The sequence below is a fragment of the Acomys minous genome (assembly GCF_964271855.1).
Source record: "Acomys minous genome assembly, chromosome: 15".
Classification (NCBI taxonomy): domain Eukaryota; kingdom Metazoa; phylum Chordata; class Mammalia; order Rodentia; family Muridae; genus Acomys; species Acomys minous.
Window position 1 is genome coordinate 10,156,336 of NC_140497.1, and position 16,509 is coordinate 10,172,844.

At 43.0% G+C, this 16,509-nt stretch overlaps 1 protein-coding gene across 2 annotated transcripts in view; it reads right to left on the reverse strand.

Moving 5' to 3' along the window:
* CSMD1 (CUB and Sushi multiple domains 1) overlaps positions 1–16,509 on the reverse strand; it is a 1,521,983-nt gene that overhangs the window by 189,530 nt on the left and 1,315,944 nt on the right. For both annotated transcript variants that reach the window (XM_084758080.1, XM_084758079.1), the window contains exon 26: positions 12,947–13,149. In XM_084758080.1, the coding sequence (XP_084614206.1) occupies positions 12,947–13,149 (203 nt within the window). The remainder of the gene's footprint in view (positions 1–12,946; positions 13,150–16,509) is intronic.

A 16,509-nucleotide genomic window follows, 5' to 3' on the forward strand; every position in this document is an offset into this window, starting at 1 on the left:
ATTCATGAATTACAAGGTCCTCTGTTCAGTTATCTAGCTTCCTCATAACAAATAAAATCAAAACAATTAGAAATGTTAACTCACATCTTGCAAAGACCCTCTTGAAAAATGTATTCGCATCTCTGATTATATAAGTTGATTCTCAGCGTTCCAGTTGCCTCGAGTAATAGCAGTGCTTCTATTGACTGGCAGACTAGAAGGGAAACCATTAAAGGCTGCCAGTAAGCATCCTGGAGTCTGCCCATGTGTCACCAGGAACAGGTGCTTGGTTCACGATGTTAGGAGGTCCACTCCTCATCTGCTAGCAACGTGAACATATCTGCCTGCCCAGTAACCCTGGTAACACAGTGTTCAGGCAGTCACTGCTTCCCCCACCTTGCAGTCAGAACTGCAGGATTGTGGCTGTCCTGCCAAGCAGGCGTCAGGAGAACCACTCTGTTGTCTGTTTGAACTGAGTGTTGTGAAGCGGGAGGCCAAAGAGAGGGGGAAATCTAATTTGAGATCCGAGGACTGAATCGTTTATCACATAATGCTTGCCTGGAGTCAGCGTGCCTCCGGAAAGGAGAATAAATAATCACAATCCAGCATTTGGAGGAAGCACATCAAAGTGCCTTTGTGTCCTCACCTTTGTGGGCGGGCTTGCTAAAACTCTGCAGCAGTAAAAGAAGTGTTAAGTCCTACTTTTGCCTAATTACCTAGGACACAGATGCTAATGGAACCCGGTATATGTACTCGAGGTTACAAGGCTGTGGCGAATGAAGCCCTGCCCAGCCACAAGAAGTGGCCTAGTCAGAAAACTATAGAACTATGAGGAGTATGCTTCTACATCTGAGACTCCTCTGCTCCTACCCAGTTCAGAGCAAATGCAAGTGAGTTTTCTTATGCTAATAGTTATGTGCATACTGTACATGCTACTGCACATGTGCGTATGCTATTTCTTTGCTACTAGTGAAGAAATTGCTAATACGTGCATATCTCATGTTCTTTTTAACTATGCCTCATGTTGTCAAACACATGACCCAGACCTGTACCCCTAGTGATTTCTAACCATTTGAATGAGAATGTGCGTTATTTTTGGGGAAAATGTCTTCCAGCTGCTTTGAGCTGCAATTCCATATGTAGTTCAGTAAGCGGGGGCCAGTTCTTTGGTAATCAGAGCTATCTAAGAACGATGAGTATTAGAAAGGACATAAAACACCCACTTAGAAAACCCACAGTATCACCAGAACCACCAGCCGAAAAGTAAGAAATAAGAATAATTTAGTTCAAGAACACGCATGGGATAAAAAAAAGTGAAGACAAAATGCCATCATGTGTCAGGCAGGAGGCAAGTGGTCAACACTGGTGTTCCGGTGCCAGGTCAGTAGTCTCGGAACAGAAGGATGGATCAACCACAGTTGTAGGAATAGTCGTGCTGAACGTCCGAAGGAGAAGAGTGAAATTCATAGGAAGCAGCCTCCCATTGCTCTTAAGTTTCACAGGAGTGCTAGGCAAGGTCAACTTGGAAGTACACACCCCAGCAGGCAGACAGAGTGGCTGAGTGGCAGAGGAATAAGGAGTTCCACAGAGGGTATGGTGCAGGCGCAAAGGCCAGGAAACTGGACGTAGCGTGCGAGTGAGGACAGAATAAGGAGAGAAAACCTGGGCTTACCACTCTGAGAGAACATAGCAGGGGGGTGGGGGAGGGTGGGGAGGGGGCTCACATTCTACCATATCTGGAGGCTCTCCCTAGCAGGACTGGCTTGATTTGGTTTGCTCCCTGAGAATAACAAGCTTTCCTGAAGCCAACCTCAATGTGAGTAGACTTACTACCATGAACTGATGGAGACTAGGATAAGGTGGCTCTGTAATGGAGACCAAGTTATTATCCTTGTTGGAAATCTAGGCCATCAGCATGGAGAGTCTCCAGTGTGGGTCATGCTCTTTTTGAAATATCTGCCGATGCCTACGTGAAGTTAGTTTATTGGCCTCTGACAAGTTGACAAAGCAGGCATGGGCTATAGCTATACCTCTTGTGTATCTGTGTCTAAGATTGGTGAAGAAGTTATTGATGCCATGATAGTATAAACAAAGAAAAGAGCAGGTAGCCCCCAATGATTCCTCGCAGGAGATGACATGCATATATCCAGGGCAGGGGAGAATGGACATTGTGAAGGATCAAATGGAGGCGCAAGGCAAGGATAGCGATAGTAACACAAGTGCAGTTGAGTGTCCCAAGAAGGGAAGACCTCAGCATCAATGTTCATAAGGAAGCTGTTTAGGAGTCTAGTTGACAGGGATGTGCCAGGGAAGACTTGCAGGCTGTGCATCACAAGAAGGTTGGGAACCACTGGGTAATAGCGGTGGAACCAAAGGTGGAAGGGCTGTGGAGTAACTCATTTTTCATGTCTTATTTGACATGAACATTGCCAATTTAACAAAAGCACAGCTAAGACTTCAGCATCCCACAGGATTAGGATAAAAAATGTCAGCAGCCTCATTGTCTCCATCGCCCAGTGTACATTGTGGGCACGTCTACTGTAGAGGCCATGTAACTTGGCACATCAAAGAGGACACTGGACAGAAAGCTCAGAGGATAAGACTGTTCTTTGGGAGGATCCAGGCTTTGGTTTGAGTATCCATGGCAGCTCATAGCCACCAGTAACTTCAGCTCAAAGGATCTGATGCCTTCTTCTGACCTATGCAGACACCTGCATACATGAGATCAACAATCCTACCCTCAGGTGCATGCACATAGAATAAAGTATTTTTAAAGAAGATGATGTAATTCTCTTTAGTCATGACTTGTCCACAAGTAGTGATGTACTACTGTGTGATCAGCCCTCCAAAAGTAGTGATGCACTACTGTGTGATTAGGTCTCTATAAGTAGTGATGCACTACTGTGTGGTCAGCCCTTTACAAGACTCTGGAAGGTTCTGAGGAAGCAGACAGGTGCTGTTATTGTATAGGCACGTGCCCCAGGCTGTCTTTGCCTGGAAATTCAGCTCACAAGCCTCCAGTTTCTAATGGTTTCTCTCCCACAAAACAGCCCCAGCCCATTCAGCAATTAGCAGGGCCAAAGGCTCCCCTTGTTGTAAACAACCAATTACTTTTAAATGAAAACACAGCTATTAAATTATCTTTCAATAAAGTAAATTAGAGAGACCAGTCACGTAGCCCTCAGCCACTTCCGCTACTTATCAAGAAATTGATCTGGCGGAGTCAGATCTTGCAAAGCTACTCCCACCACTTTCCCCAGAGTCCAGAAGCTGGTGGCTCTAGTAAGGCACTGGAGAAACAGTCCAAGTTGACTTAACCCATGAGGGAAGGTCAGTTTTGGGCAATGAACTCCATTTTCTTGTGTTTCGTGCATGATTAAATGGTAATTACACAGTAATGGAAAGTGTTTGGCTGATTACAGTGGACATAATTGCAGCTCTCTCAGTATGTCCCCATTTTACACGCTGTGCTAAGCAGGCAGGACAATGGACATTTGATGGGTTATGTCTTCCTAGAACCCGTGGCTCATCTCCCTGAGGAGGGAATTTTGTCTTGCATGAAGTGAAGAAGTGCGTGATTCCTTCTGTTTCCTTTGGGGCCTTGAATCACATTGAAGAAGCGGCAGCAGCTATGAAGGTAGCGCTCTCAGCTCAATATTTGTATTTTGCTTTATTTTACTTTTTTATTCCATTCTATCCAATCCCATTTGATCCTATTTTATTTTGAGATAAGGTCTCTTGTAATTCAAACTGCCCTCAAATTGACTAGGTAACTAAGGATGGCTTTGATCTCCCTCGTGCTTTTGCCTACATGTGCTATAATCACAGGCACCATCAGGTGCTGTGAAGGCTTTAACTGAGGCCTCTGTGAAGGATAGGCAGGCACCCCACCAACTGAGCTCTAACCCTTAGCATTAGATTAAAGCTGGCGAAAATGATGATTAATAATAGTTTAAAACTATTAATAATATAATAATGTGCTCATTTAAAAATGAGTTAAGTTTATACAAGAAAAACATTCTGCTTGGTTTTCAACTAACCTCAACCTAGTAGGCGCTGATGAATAAAACAAGCTTGTAAGAAGCCACATTCTAGGAAAGACCAATAAAGGGACGTGACCTGCATGAAAGAACAGAACGTGTTCTTCAGCAATCAGAGCCCAGGAGACACGGCGAGTACTTCCGAAAACTTGCCCAGGGCGGCTGTGCAGGGGGCTGAGTCCTCCTGGCCACATATTGCTAAGAGATCTGTAGAGATGTCTGAGGGAGGCCGAGCTCCCTCCTCTGTAGGAGGTGGAGTGGCCACATGACAGACTGAAGTCCTTCAACAATCGCCACTCTCACTGGGGTGAGATGGGAACGCAGAGAGGTTGTATTTTGAATTCCCCCGAGAGGAGGAATATTGAACTTATTTTTAATGATATTTATGTATTATTTATTTTTCACTTTACATCTTAGTCCCCTTTCCTTCCCTCCAGTCCCCCTTCCCGCTCCCATCACCCTCCCTTGTTCCTCGAAAAAGGGGAGCCCCACCCCCACCCCAGGTCTTCAAGTTGTATCAGGCCTTAGTTCATCCATTCCCCCTGTGGCTTGGCGAGTCAGTTCTCTCAGGAGGAAGTGATGGACACGAACGTAGTTGCCTGCTTTTTGATATTGAACATTTTTAAAGTATTGGCCTTTGTATATCTTCTTAGGGAGCTGTTTTGGTTCATTTGCTCATTTCTTGAGTGGATTTGAAAACAACAATAGTAGTTCTTTATATATTCTTAAAATGAACCCTTTGATGTGTAGTTGGCCAAGACTTTATTCCTATTTTAAGGGCTGTTTCTTCATGCCAGTTTCTTTGCTATACAAACTCTTTTGAAATTCATGTAATCCCATTTGTCAATTTGCAGGATCAATTCTTATGCTTTTGGGGTCACGTTCAGTCAGTCTTTGCCTATGCTTCTGTTAGGAAGTGTTACATTTGCCTCTAACTGTCTCATTTATTTTAGCTAAGGTCTTTGATGAATTTGGAGTTGATTTCTATCTGGGTTAAGAGGTACAGGTCTACATGTAGAAGTCCAATATTCTTAGAAACCTTTGTTGAATAGGCTATTTTTTTTCTCCAGTATAAATTTTGACACCATTGTCAAAGACTGAATGATTACAGATGTGTGGGCTTATTTCCTGGTCTTATTTACTATTCTATAGACTTGGTGGCATGTCTGTTCCTATGTTAGCATCGTATTGTTTTGTTACTATAGCTCTGTAATATAGTTTTGAGATCAGGTACTGTGCTATCCTCAGCACTGCTCTTTCTGCTAAGGACTGCGTTAGCTATTTGGGGCCTCTTGTTCTTCCACTTTTAGTATTGATTTTTCTATTTCTGTGGAGAATTTCACTAGAATTTTGGTAGAATATGCAGTAAATGTGCAGATCACCTCAGGTACATAGCAATTCTCCCAATAGTTATTCTGCGCATTCATGGTCATTACAGGTCTACCTGTCTTCCAGTATGTTCTCCAGTTTCTTTCTGCACTGTCTTAAAATTTTCATTGTAGAAGTCTTTCACCTTCTTGGTTAATTTTCCCATGCTTTACGGATATTTTTTAAGTTATTGTGAATGAGATTCTATTCTAATTTATTTCTTGGAAAGCTGGGTATTAGTACACAGAAGAGCTATTGATCCTCTGTGCTGTTTTTAGTGAAAATGTTTATCAGTAACGATAGTCTATAGTGTTTGGAATTTCTTAAAATAGGATCCTGTTATCAACAGTGATGCATAATTTGAATTCTTAATTTTCTAGTTGTGTGCCTTCTGTTTTCTTCTTTAACTAAGATATTGAACACTCTACTGAATAAAAATAGAGACAGTGGGCAGCCCTGTCTCTTTCAGTACGTTTCTCCCACACAGTACAATGCTATCAAACTCAGCCTTTCTTATGACTGGGTTTGTTCTTTCTATTCCCAGTTTCTTCAGCATTTTATCAGGAAGGGATGCTGAACTTCATCAGAGGCCTTTTCTGCACTGATTGAAATGATCATGAGGCTTCTTCCCTTGAGTGCATAAGTGCTGAAGCATACTCACTGCTTCGTGGTTGTGTAACCATCCTTGCACCTTTGGAATGAAATCAATTTGGTTGTGGCACATGACCTTAATGTGTTCTTGAATTTAATTTGCAAGACTTTCACTGAGAAGTTTTGTAGCTATGTACTTTAGGTACATTAGTTAATAGCTTACCTTTTTGTTGCTTGTTGTGGTTGTTATGGCCTTACCCAGTTGTGGTGTTAGGACCATGCTAACCAGAAGGTGATTATGGTCCTTCTCTTTCTATTCTATGAAATAGCATAGGGAGCATGATAGAATGCAAGCGGTTTCTATACTCACTCTAGCTCAGAATGACATAAAAACCTTTATTTTTTAAAAAGCTTCAGGCACTATAGCTGGGCAGATATTCAGCTAATCTAACCTAATAATTCTGGCCTGGCCTACTTCCAAGCCAAGTGGCCTATCATCTGCCATCTTAGTCTCACCCTGACACCTCCGTGTCTGTCTATTTTCCAGAGGGGACTCTCTCACTTTCTCTGGTCTCCACCTGAGAGCCTCTCTCTGGGTCTTAAGCACTTCACCCCATCTTATCCACTCCTGCTCAGCCTTTGACTGTTCGGTTCTTTATTTGGCCAGTCAGAAGGGAATGGAGAACAATGTTTATAAAAATTGACCGAGGAGATGCTTCATATAAATGGCAATGGTAAAGTCTGGCCTGTAATCAGATCTTCGCTGGAAACAATGAACAAAGATTATCACTTCAGCAGTGGGTAAGGGCTTCTTGAAGACCATCAAGGAATCCATCTGGTCTTGGGCTTTTCTTTGTGAGGAGACTTTTAGTTACTACTTCAATCTCACTGACTTATAGTCATTTGTGTCAGCTCTTTATATCATCTTGGATTAATTTAGGCAAGTCCTACGTGTCTAGAAAGTCATTCATTTAGTCTAGATTATCCAGTGTCTTGAAGATAAGTTTTCAAACTGCTCCTCAGAGATTCTTTGGATGACTTTGGAATCTGGAGCAAACTCCCCATTTTCCACTCTGATTTTGTATTAACTTTCTTTTTTTTTTCTGTCTTTCTTATCATTATTTTTGTGAGGAAATTTTCAGCCTTATTTTTCAAAGAACCATTTCAGTGCTTGCGTGGCTTTATGGATTATTCTTTTGACCTTGGCTCAATAAAAAGAATCAGACTTCAACTCAATAACAAGGTCCATTATCTATTGTTCCCAGAAACACATGCCACTGTTGAGGACATCCACAGAATGAGACTCAATGGAGGGAAGGCTTTCAAGTAAACAGAAACCAACAACAAGCCATTATAGCTATTTCTGACATCTGATAAAGTTGATTCCAAATCAAAATTATTCAGAAGGAACAAAGAAACAATCCATCAAGAAGATACAGCAATTGTAGACCCATCAGGACTCCTATGAGGGACTTTCTTGATTAGATTATTTGAAGAGGGAAGAGCCATTATAAGTGTGGTTAGCACCTTCTGGAAGCAGCCCAGTTAGAAGAAAATGGACAAAACCATTGCTTTTTGCCTGATTGACTTTCCTCCTTCTGGCAACTTCACGTATCCTGTTGCTGATGTATTCCTTCACTGATACTAGAAACAGCTTTTGGGGCTTCCAAGGTAGACCAAAGACCCGATGATGCCCTTCATGAATCTCCCGGCTCTCTGTACCAAACTGAAACAGTTGACTCACATTTTGAGCAACTCCAACCTTGCTGGCCTCTTCAGCATAAGACAGTCATTGTTGGACTACCTGGGACATATTCTGGAAGCTAGTCTTCGATGTCCAGTTCATTCTATCAGTTTTATTTAGAGAACCTAACTAACAGTCAGATCACTGTTTGTTTTTTAGCTTCTCCTGGCTCTGATGGATTACTGTGTTGGACATGACAGATTCTGCCCTGGCTCTCATTTACCCAGACATTAAACTCATGACATTTGCTCCTTTCCTATGCTCAGATGATTGAGATTATCTCCTTCCTCTGTGGACAGCATTCTTTACGAATCTTGCACAGTGCTGGTTTGATGGCTGTGAATTGCTGGAGTTGATGATAGTTTTTAAGTGCCTTTATTTCTCTATCAGTTTTAAAAGCTCTCTCTGATAGATATGGTAATCTTGGTTGGCAGCTGCTTACTGTCAAGGTTCAAAGTCTATTATCCCATGCTTTCCTTGTTTAGAGATTTGCTGACGTTTTTAATCTGATGTTTCCACTTTTGTAGATGAGGTGTTGATTTTTTTTCCTGTTGCTTTTAATGTTGTTTCTTTACTTTGTACTTTTTACATCTTGACTATAATTTGGGGAGTGGGGAGAAGCTCTTCTCTTGCTATACCTATTTGGGGTATTTGGGTATAAAATTCTTTCTCCAGATTTGGGGGATTTCATTGAGTAGATTCTTTACAACGTTAGTGTTTATCTCAGCTCATTCTGGACCATGGATTCTCAGGTTTCATGTCTCGATCATATATATCTCAGAGATCGTAGCCACTGGGGGCATACTCACTTACTTGACTCTTATGAGTGTTGAATATAGACCAACCCTGGTATTCTTTCTTCTTGACCGCTTTTTCATAGTGTTTATTACTTGTGCCAAATGAATTTTTTGTTCCAAAGATTCTGTTTGATTTTTTAAATTAATTTTGCTTTTGTTGTTGTTGCTGTTGTTACTGAATTTCCTTTCAGGTTTCTGACTTCTATATCCATCTTCTGGATCTCTTGGGTATTTTGACGACTTTTTCCTTTGTTACTGACCTTACTCTCCAGGCCGTGAGTTAAATGCATCTTGTCTCCAGAAGGCTTTTTGAGACCGGCACCTGGTACTTGCCTTGTGTTGGCACCCTTGTCCCGAGTAGCTGAGGAATTCGGGTCTTTTAGAAGAGTCATTCTGTCACGCAGCTTGGTCTTCTCATGTTGTATGTTTCTGGCCTATGGCTTATGACTGTTGGTCTGTACAGCTCTTCTGTTTTATTTAGAGATCTTCTTTGAGGCCCAGGCCACAGAGTAAGGAGAATCTACCTGATTTTGGAAATGATTTTTGCCTTCCCCTCCCCTGCAAGGAACATGACTACATCTATGTCTATGAGCTACCACTTACTATGCATGGCAGCTCTCAGATGTCCTTTTACATTCTTTGTAGATTTCTTAAGTCTTTTCTCTCTGTCTCTCCTTAGAATTAAGGTTTGGTTTTTTTATTTTGTTATTTGTGTTCATTTTGACTATTTCCTTTACAGGCCCATAATGAAGCAGCTTCCACACACATACCACATCATTTTCTAAGGCTGTAGTAGAAGCACCCGTCTCATTCCATGCCTGGGCTCTTAGGTATATGCTGCTGCTCACCATTGAGTTCTGGCTCTCTGTTAGCCTTGCCTTTATCTGTTGTATTTCCCATGCCTCTTCTACCTCCCTATTGGTTGTTTGTGCTCTTGTCTGTGTGTGCCTGTGTTCACCTTTATGTGCCCTCTTCTCTTGTGCTATATCTGCTCTGCCCTGTCGGTGGACACTGCTTCGGTGTGCTCTGTGCCATCCCTGCCTTTCCATGCTACCCTTCCTACCCTGCTATCTCTTTTCCTGGAAACCACACTGTTCTCTTTCAGAAACGAAGCCTTGAAAGTGGCAACTTTCTCTGTTATTCTAAGCCAACCAAGCCACAAGCACAGAGGCAGAGAGTCATATTCCCAAAAAGGAGCCCAATCTTCCCAAGCCATAGCCCATACCATGCTTTTGTATCCTGGTTTTTCCTTTCTACAGACTTGAAGACGACATTTAGAGAAAGCATGATGTTCGCTGGGGGCACTCCATCCCAGCAGAGAAAGGCAGAAGCAGGAAGATGGCTTGTTCCAGGCTAACCAGTGCTACATAGTGAGACCACAACAAAATAAATGAAAGAGAATAATGACATACCTCCTCTCTACATCCATGACACATGTGGAGGTTTACTGACTAAAATAGGATAGTCGAAGGATATGTAAGGACTATGCTAAATCATCGGTCCTTATCTATAACTCCACATGTTGCATAGTAATATACTTGGGAACATTGTGAAATGAAAATATAAAGTTTCTTCTCTGTATAAATGTCTGCAGGTGCATTCTTACCATCATATCCCTAGCAATGTATTAAATTGTGATATGGAGGGAGGAAAAGTATCTGTAATGTTTGGAAATCTTTGGAACATATTCTTTGAATATAGCAAATCATGAAAGAATATAGAAAAATTAGGGATGTTAGAAATTATGCTTTTTTATGTTGGAAACATTTTTTTTTTAATTGAGAGAAGGCTTGGCATAGTGCTAAATCTCCCAGACCATGTGATTTGAGTCCTGTGGTATTTACCAAACTGCACTGAACATTTATGTCCATTCAAACCCTGCACATAGAAGTTTGCAGCCGCTGTATCGTAGTTGCACAAACTTGGAAATTGTTGAGTCATCCTTCATTTGGCACATGATGCATACGTAACATACACCCAAAACTTTTCCCATAATGGATTGCTGTCGCCTCTGAAAGTATGATAACCGAACTTGACAAAATGAGGATGGAATTTAACTGTGTGGTGTGAAGTGCAAGAAGTCCAATGGGAAAGTGCTAAATGATGTGTGATTGTAGCGGTGCCACATTTGGGAAAGGTAAACCGAAACTGGAGAGTTGATCAGGGATGTCCAGGGGCTGAGGTGGGGCAAGCAGGGGTGGAGGAGAAAGCACATTTCCAGCCAGCTGTGGGGTGATTACCTTGTGGTATGACACTGTGATTGTGGCCATCTATATTTACTCCCTGGTCTAAACCTCTGACAATGAACAGGCAAGTGCTGCCATGAACTGGGGACATGTCAGCTGGCCTCACGGATTGACAAATTGGAACTCTACAAATGGGAAGTTGGGAAATCAGTGAGCCAGGAAGCAAGGAGCCAGAAGTGTAAGAGAACTCTACACTTTCTCTTTAATATTTTTGGTGACCTTAAAAGTAGAAAACCATGTTTGCTGAAAATGTAAAAGCCTGGTGTATAGAAAAGGAAAAAGATGGGGCACATCACCTGGTACCCCATGGACCCTCCTGTTTTCTAAATAAAATGTAGCAATTACCAACTAACTGACTGTACATCCCCAAAACAAAGGATGACTTTATACAACAAAAGCCAAAGTGGTGCAATCCTGAACTAAAGGACCTTGTTTCCAAGCTAGGATGGCCACTGGGAGGAAGCTTCTTCAAATAGGTTCCATCGCCCACCTTCTTCTATCAAAGATGTGGCTCCAGAGGCCATGGATGTGGTTCTGTTTGTACAGTACATGCCTAGCATGCATGAAGTCCTGCCTTCTATCCCCAGTACCACACAAACTCATGCCTGTAAGAATCACTTGGGAGATAGAGGCATGAAGATCAGAAGTTCAAAAGTCATGTTTGAGATCTTGTCTGAGAGAAAGAGAGAGAGAGAGAGAGACAGAGAGAGACAGAGAGAGACAGAGAGAGAGAGAGAGACACAGAGAGAGAGAGACAGAGAGAGAGACACAGAGAGAGAGACAGAGAGAGAGAGAGAGAGAGACAGAGAGAGAGAGAGAGAGAGAGAGAGAGAGAAAGAGAAAGAGAAAGAAAGAGTTGTGTTGTGAATTATCACTTCAAATCACAATGACACCCAAGTAAGGAACTGTGGAGTCTTTTTTTTTTTTTTTGGTTTTTTGAGACAGGGTTTCTCTGTGGGAACTGTGGAGTCTTTAATGTTGATTTTTATCAATGGCTCCTTAAAGCATTAGCTTGGCCTCAGCCAATTTCCTTATGTAAATCCTAAACATAGCTCTCCACCAACTTGCCAAGGGACAAATTTTGTGGGCGCATGTTTATTGGCAGAGTACCTTTGGTGGACCTTGTGTGTTACCAAATTATACAGCACCTCTACCTAGTGCTCTTTGGAAGATTCTAAAAGGTAGAGCTGCCACATCAATTCCATCCTTCTGAGTATGCAGGTCACCTCAGTGGGCTGGGCAGTGTGGGTGGACTATCCAAGTACCTCAGAGTTCAAAAGTGGGAATGTGCCTCTCAGTTAGAACTCATCAGAGGCCGTTCTATTAGTGATGCCCAGCCTTAATCTGAGGAAGGATGTGGACACTTGTAATCCTTGTCAGCCGGAAGATTCAAGAGGAAGCCAGGAAACCCAACATCAGGTTTGGAAAAGGCCCAGAAACAGATCCCCACTTCCCCACATCTGCAGCATCTGCCTTCTACTTGTGCCTAGTCACCATCCAGGTGAAAGCTTTGCAGCCATCCTCTTCCTTCCAGCACCTCTACCCGGTGACATATACAGGTCCTCAAGCCAACTGTTCTCTTGACAGTGATGGATTGAGGATGCACACCATAAAATACAGCCTCTGGCATTTGAGAAGAGCACCCCTGTGACATCTGCCTCTATACCTCTTGAAGCAGGCACATAGCCTCCTCCTGTAAGGTGAGTCACATCACTCTGCTGCTGTAAGTCTTTCTTGTATGCAGAGGGAGGCACACAGTAGTGGAGAAGGCTAACCCAGCATGGCTCACAGCATTCATCACTGACTACCATCTGGTTACACACTTTGCTCTCATGCAGGCTTCCATGCAAGCTTTTCTCTCTTTCTTTGGGTGTTCACTTACAATGGCTCCCAGTTCACACAAATACTAAGATGACAAAGAATGTTTTTTTCTTGTGGCTCATTTGTCTTTTGTCATAGGGACTTTGGTTATGAACACAGCCATGCATGAGAGTAGAAGTCTTTCTCCTCCTAAATGAAAAAAATGAAAGAAAAAAATCTTTTCTTTTTTACAATGCATCCTTTCCAGGACTCAACTTATGCCTAGTAGATACCGCTCACTGCTCACTCACATATGAATGTGGAGTTCTGTGCCCCTGGCAAGCCCTGGTGTTGGATGGAGAGACCCCTGTTTGCACCTACTGGAGAACTGGATGGAGAAGCCGGATTTGCTGATGAAGAAGTCACTGTCGAACTGCAGGGTGAGCGAGTGGAATGTGCTGTGGATGTCCTCAGGCAGGGCTGAGCCACTCCACTCCTTCAGCAGAATGTTGCTGTCCACGGGGCCGTCCCAGACCTTGAGGATGTCATGAGCTGTTTCCGTGTCAAACACGATGAAGTGGAGGCTGCAAAGAGAGACCAAAGTGTCTGTATTCAGTGAGAATCACGCTTCCCCTCCGCAGAGGGAATCCTCCCTAGCCACAAGCGTGTACTGACAGACCATCAGCTCATTTCACACCCCTATCCAATGCATTCCACAGACACCCTGCAGGGAAGAATGGGGGTCCGAGCCGTTCACAGCATAGAACAGTACAAACTCACAGGGAGTCACTGGCATAGGGAGCCAGGTATAGATTGAGCCGCTCTCCAAAGACACAGATTTCATCCCAAGACGCCTACAGCCAGAGCACGTGCGGGCGCGTGTACACACACACACACACACACACACACACACACACACACACACACACACACCCCTAACAAGTTCAGGATGTTGGCTTCTTACTAATGTTGTTCTTAACATTCCACTTGGTGGCAGCACAAGCATCAGGAGAAAGACTCGCAGAAGTGTCTCTCAGAACAAGCTGCTCAATTGGTCTCTTCTGATGTTGTTCTGTAAATTTTATCTCCCGACTTAGTACACTATTTGAGACAACAATACAAAAGCAGAGCTGTCCAATATAAATTCTCTTCTTTATAACATTTTAGCACACTTCTGTCAGACTTACAGGTATCTCTCAGAACCACCTTTTACGCCTGAGGAAGCTCGCAATGGCGATGGACAAATAGAAGAATTTAGCTAAAATGCCAGCAAAAGGCTGTTTCCTCAGCAAGTTCTTGATAGGTTTTCATTTACTTCTTATTGCTCATAGACTGTGCTACAGAGACAATTACTATAGCTGACACACACAGAACTGCACGCGAATCTCAATACACCGTTTACCATGCATTATATACACAAAGGGCTGAGGCATCTCATGTGGGTAAAGCACAAAGTATGTAGTGTACTTTAGACATTTGGCACCTGATATTATCTATAAAGTACACAGTGTGGTACAACCTATTTCTCAGTACTTATTTTCTCAATAATCTGTCCTGCTGGTCTCAACTCTTTTTAACATAAGTACACTTATATATCCACTGCGTGGTATTAGCTAATCACCTGCCTGTTCCAGTACCCATTGCTGTAAGTTATGATCTTCCCATTTAGACATTTCAGCATTTCCGCATTAGCTACTGTGTGCAGATCCCTGGTTGCCTGGGACAACTCTACGTGTTTAATGGGAAGCAAGCAAGTGTAACCATGAGAACTGTACGTGTCTGTATCATTCCCTGTTCACTTTTACACTTGGGGCCATGAGTCTCCATGGGTAAAAAGCGTAGAGCCTGTTAATTTACTTTAAGATTTATTTTATGTTTTATTCATATGACTATGTGTGTGCTCATGCTCATGCACATGGATTTAAGGTGTTTGCAGAGGCAAGAAGAGAGACTGATGTCAGACCCCCTGGAGCTGGAGTAACAGACAGAAGTGAGGGTTCTGGTGTAGGTGCTAGAAACAGAGCTCGGGTCCTTTTACAAGCACAGTTTGCATTTTTTTAACCACTTAGACATCTCTCCATGGCCCTGTTAATTACTGCAAAAGCCCAGGGTCAGGCTTCTGACCTCCTTCCATTAGAGCACAGCTTGTCATGGCCTCTCTTCACTTCTCTGCTCTTCTCTCCTCTGCTCTTCTCTCCTCTTCTCTTCTCCTTCTCTCTCTCTCTCTTCCCTCTCCCTACCTTCTGCCCTCTCTGCCTCCCTCTCTAGTAATAGAGTATAGTGCTACAGTGGGTACTCTGGATTGCCCATTAAAGAGGCTTTGAAGGCCTGGCATTACAAACAAATAACAAATACCTAGCCACCCTGCTCTCCCTGTGACTCTACGTTTAGTCTCAAAATGATGCATCAAGGCCTTTAACATCTTTGCCAATCCCTATCAGTACAGGCAATGTGTTGTGTAGACAAAGAATCTGATAGGTGTCTGGTTTAATTGTGACTATTGATAATTAATGCAACTGACCATGCTGTGGCTGTGTGTGTGTGTGTCTGTGTGTGTGCTTCCCTCCAAAATAGCTGAGCAACTCAATGTTTGTAGGATTCCAGCAGTGCACACAGACCACCTCTGATATAATGGAAGAAGCCATTGAGCTACATAAGCAGCCATCACTACTTGCACTGCAGTGGAAACACGCGGCAACAAGAATAAACGAAGAACACTGAATCCCGGTACATGGTGAGTAAGACTGAATCAAAAGCAGAAGTAGAGGGCAGGGGTCCAGGGAGACTCTCAGGCCTAGGGTGAGGGGAGACAGACAGGCCGTCAGCTGCTGAGGATAAGCCTATGGCAAGATGAGGTACATACAGAGGCCTGAGGAAACCAAGAGTCCTGTAACAGTTATAGGAGCGGCCATTCCATCAAACAAAAATCCCATTCAGAGGCTTCATCCACAAGGAAGACTCAAGAATCCAGACCAGCCAAAGAGAGAGGAAGAGTGAGAGAGTGAAAGACGCCATAAGACCAGTGGAGACATGAGGGGTAGGTAGTAAGGAGGAAGAGGAGATAAAAGAAACAGGAACTCTCAGGATACGTTAAATATTTTATCTTTTTGGCTAGGTAAAATATCAAGTCAAGTGATTACAAAACAATTACCTCCCCATAGGCTGTGAAAATGTGCTCATTGGCTCTTCATGCCATAGACAGAAGATTGCAGGTGGATACTGTCACGTCCATGACTTTCAGGAGGGTTGACAGAAGCAGGTCCATGCTCCCTGTGCAAGTTCCACAGTGAAGACTCTGAGGGCCTGGCAGACTCTAAATATACTTTGTAAGGTAGCAAAACCAGAGGGGCTATGAGAAAGGGAATGCTAGGAACTTTAAAAGTTTTAGCTTCAAAAACAGGTGGGGCCAGGCTTGGTGGTGCATGCCTTTAATCCCAGCACTTGGGAGGCAGAGGCAGGCGGATCGCCGTGGGTTCGAGATCAGCCTGGTCTACAAAGGGAGTCCAGGGCAGTCAAAGCTATACAAAGAGAGCCTGTCTCGAAAACCAAAAAGAAAAAACAAAAAACAAAACAAACAAACAAAACAAAACAAAAACAAGAACAAAAACAAAACAAAAACCAAAAAAACAGGGGTAGGGTAACCATCAACACAGTTGAAAAACGGTATATAAGTAGGCACCTGTGTGGCCTGGAATAGTGGAATCTCTGAGCTCAAATTTATGCAGAGGAAAATATATAGGCCACTCTCATGTGGTAAGGGACTTGAGAGGAAGTCTGGATGATAACAAACTCATATGTCTCCCACTGATGCATGATTTTAAAACCTAAGACAGGATGAAGCCACTAAAGTTCATGGGCGGAGATGGAACAGCACCACAGCTACCACATTACCTGACCACAAGCATTTGCTCATTTGCATAATGTGTCATTTATTTTTCTAATTA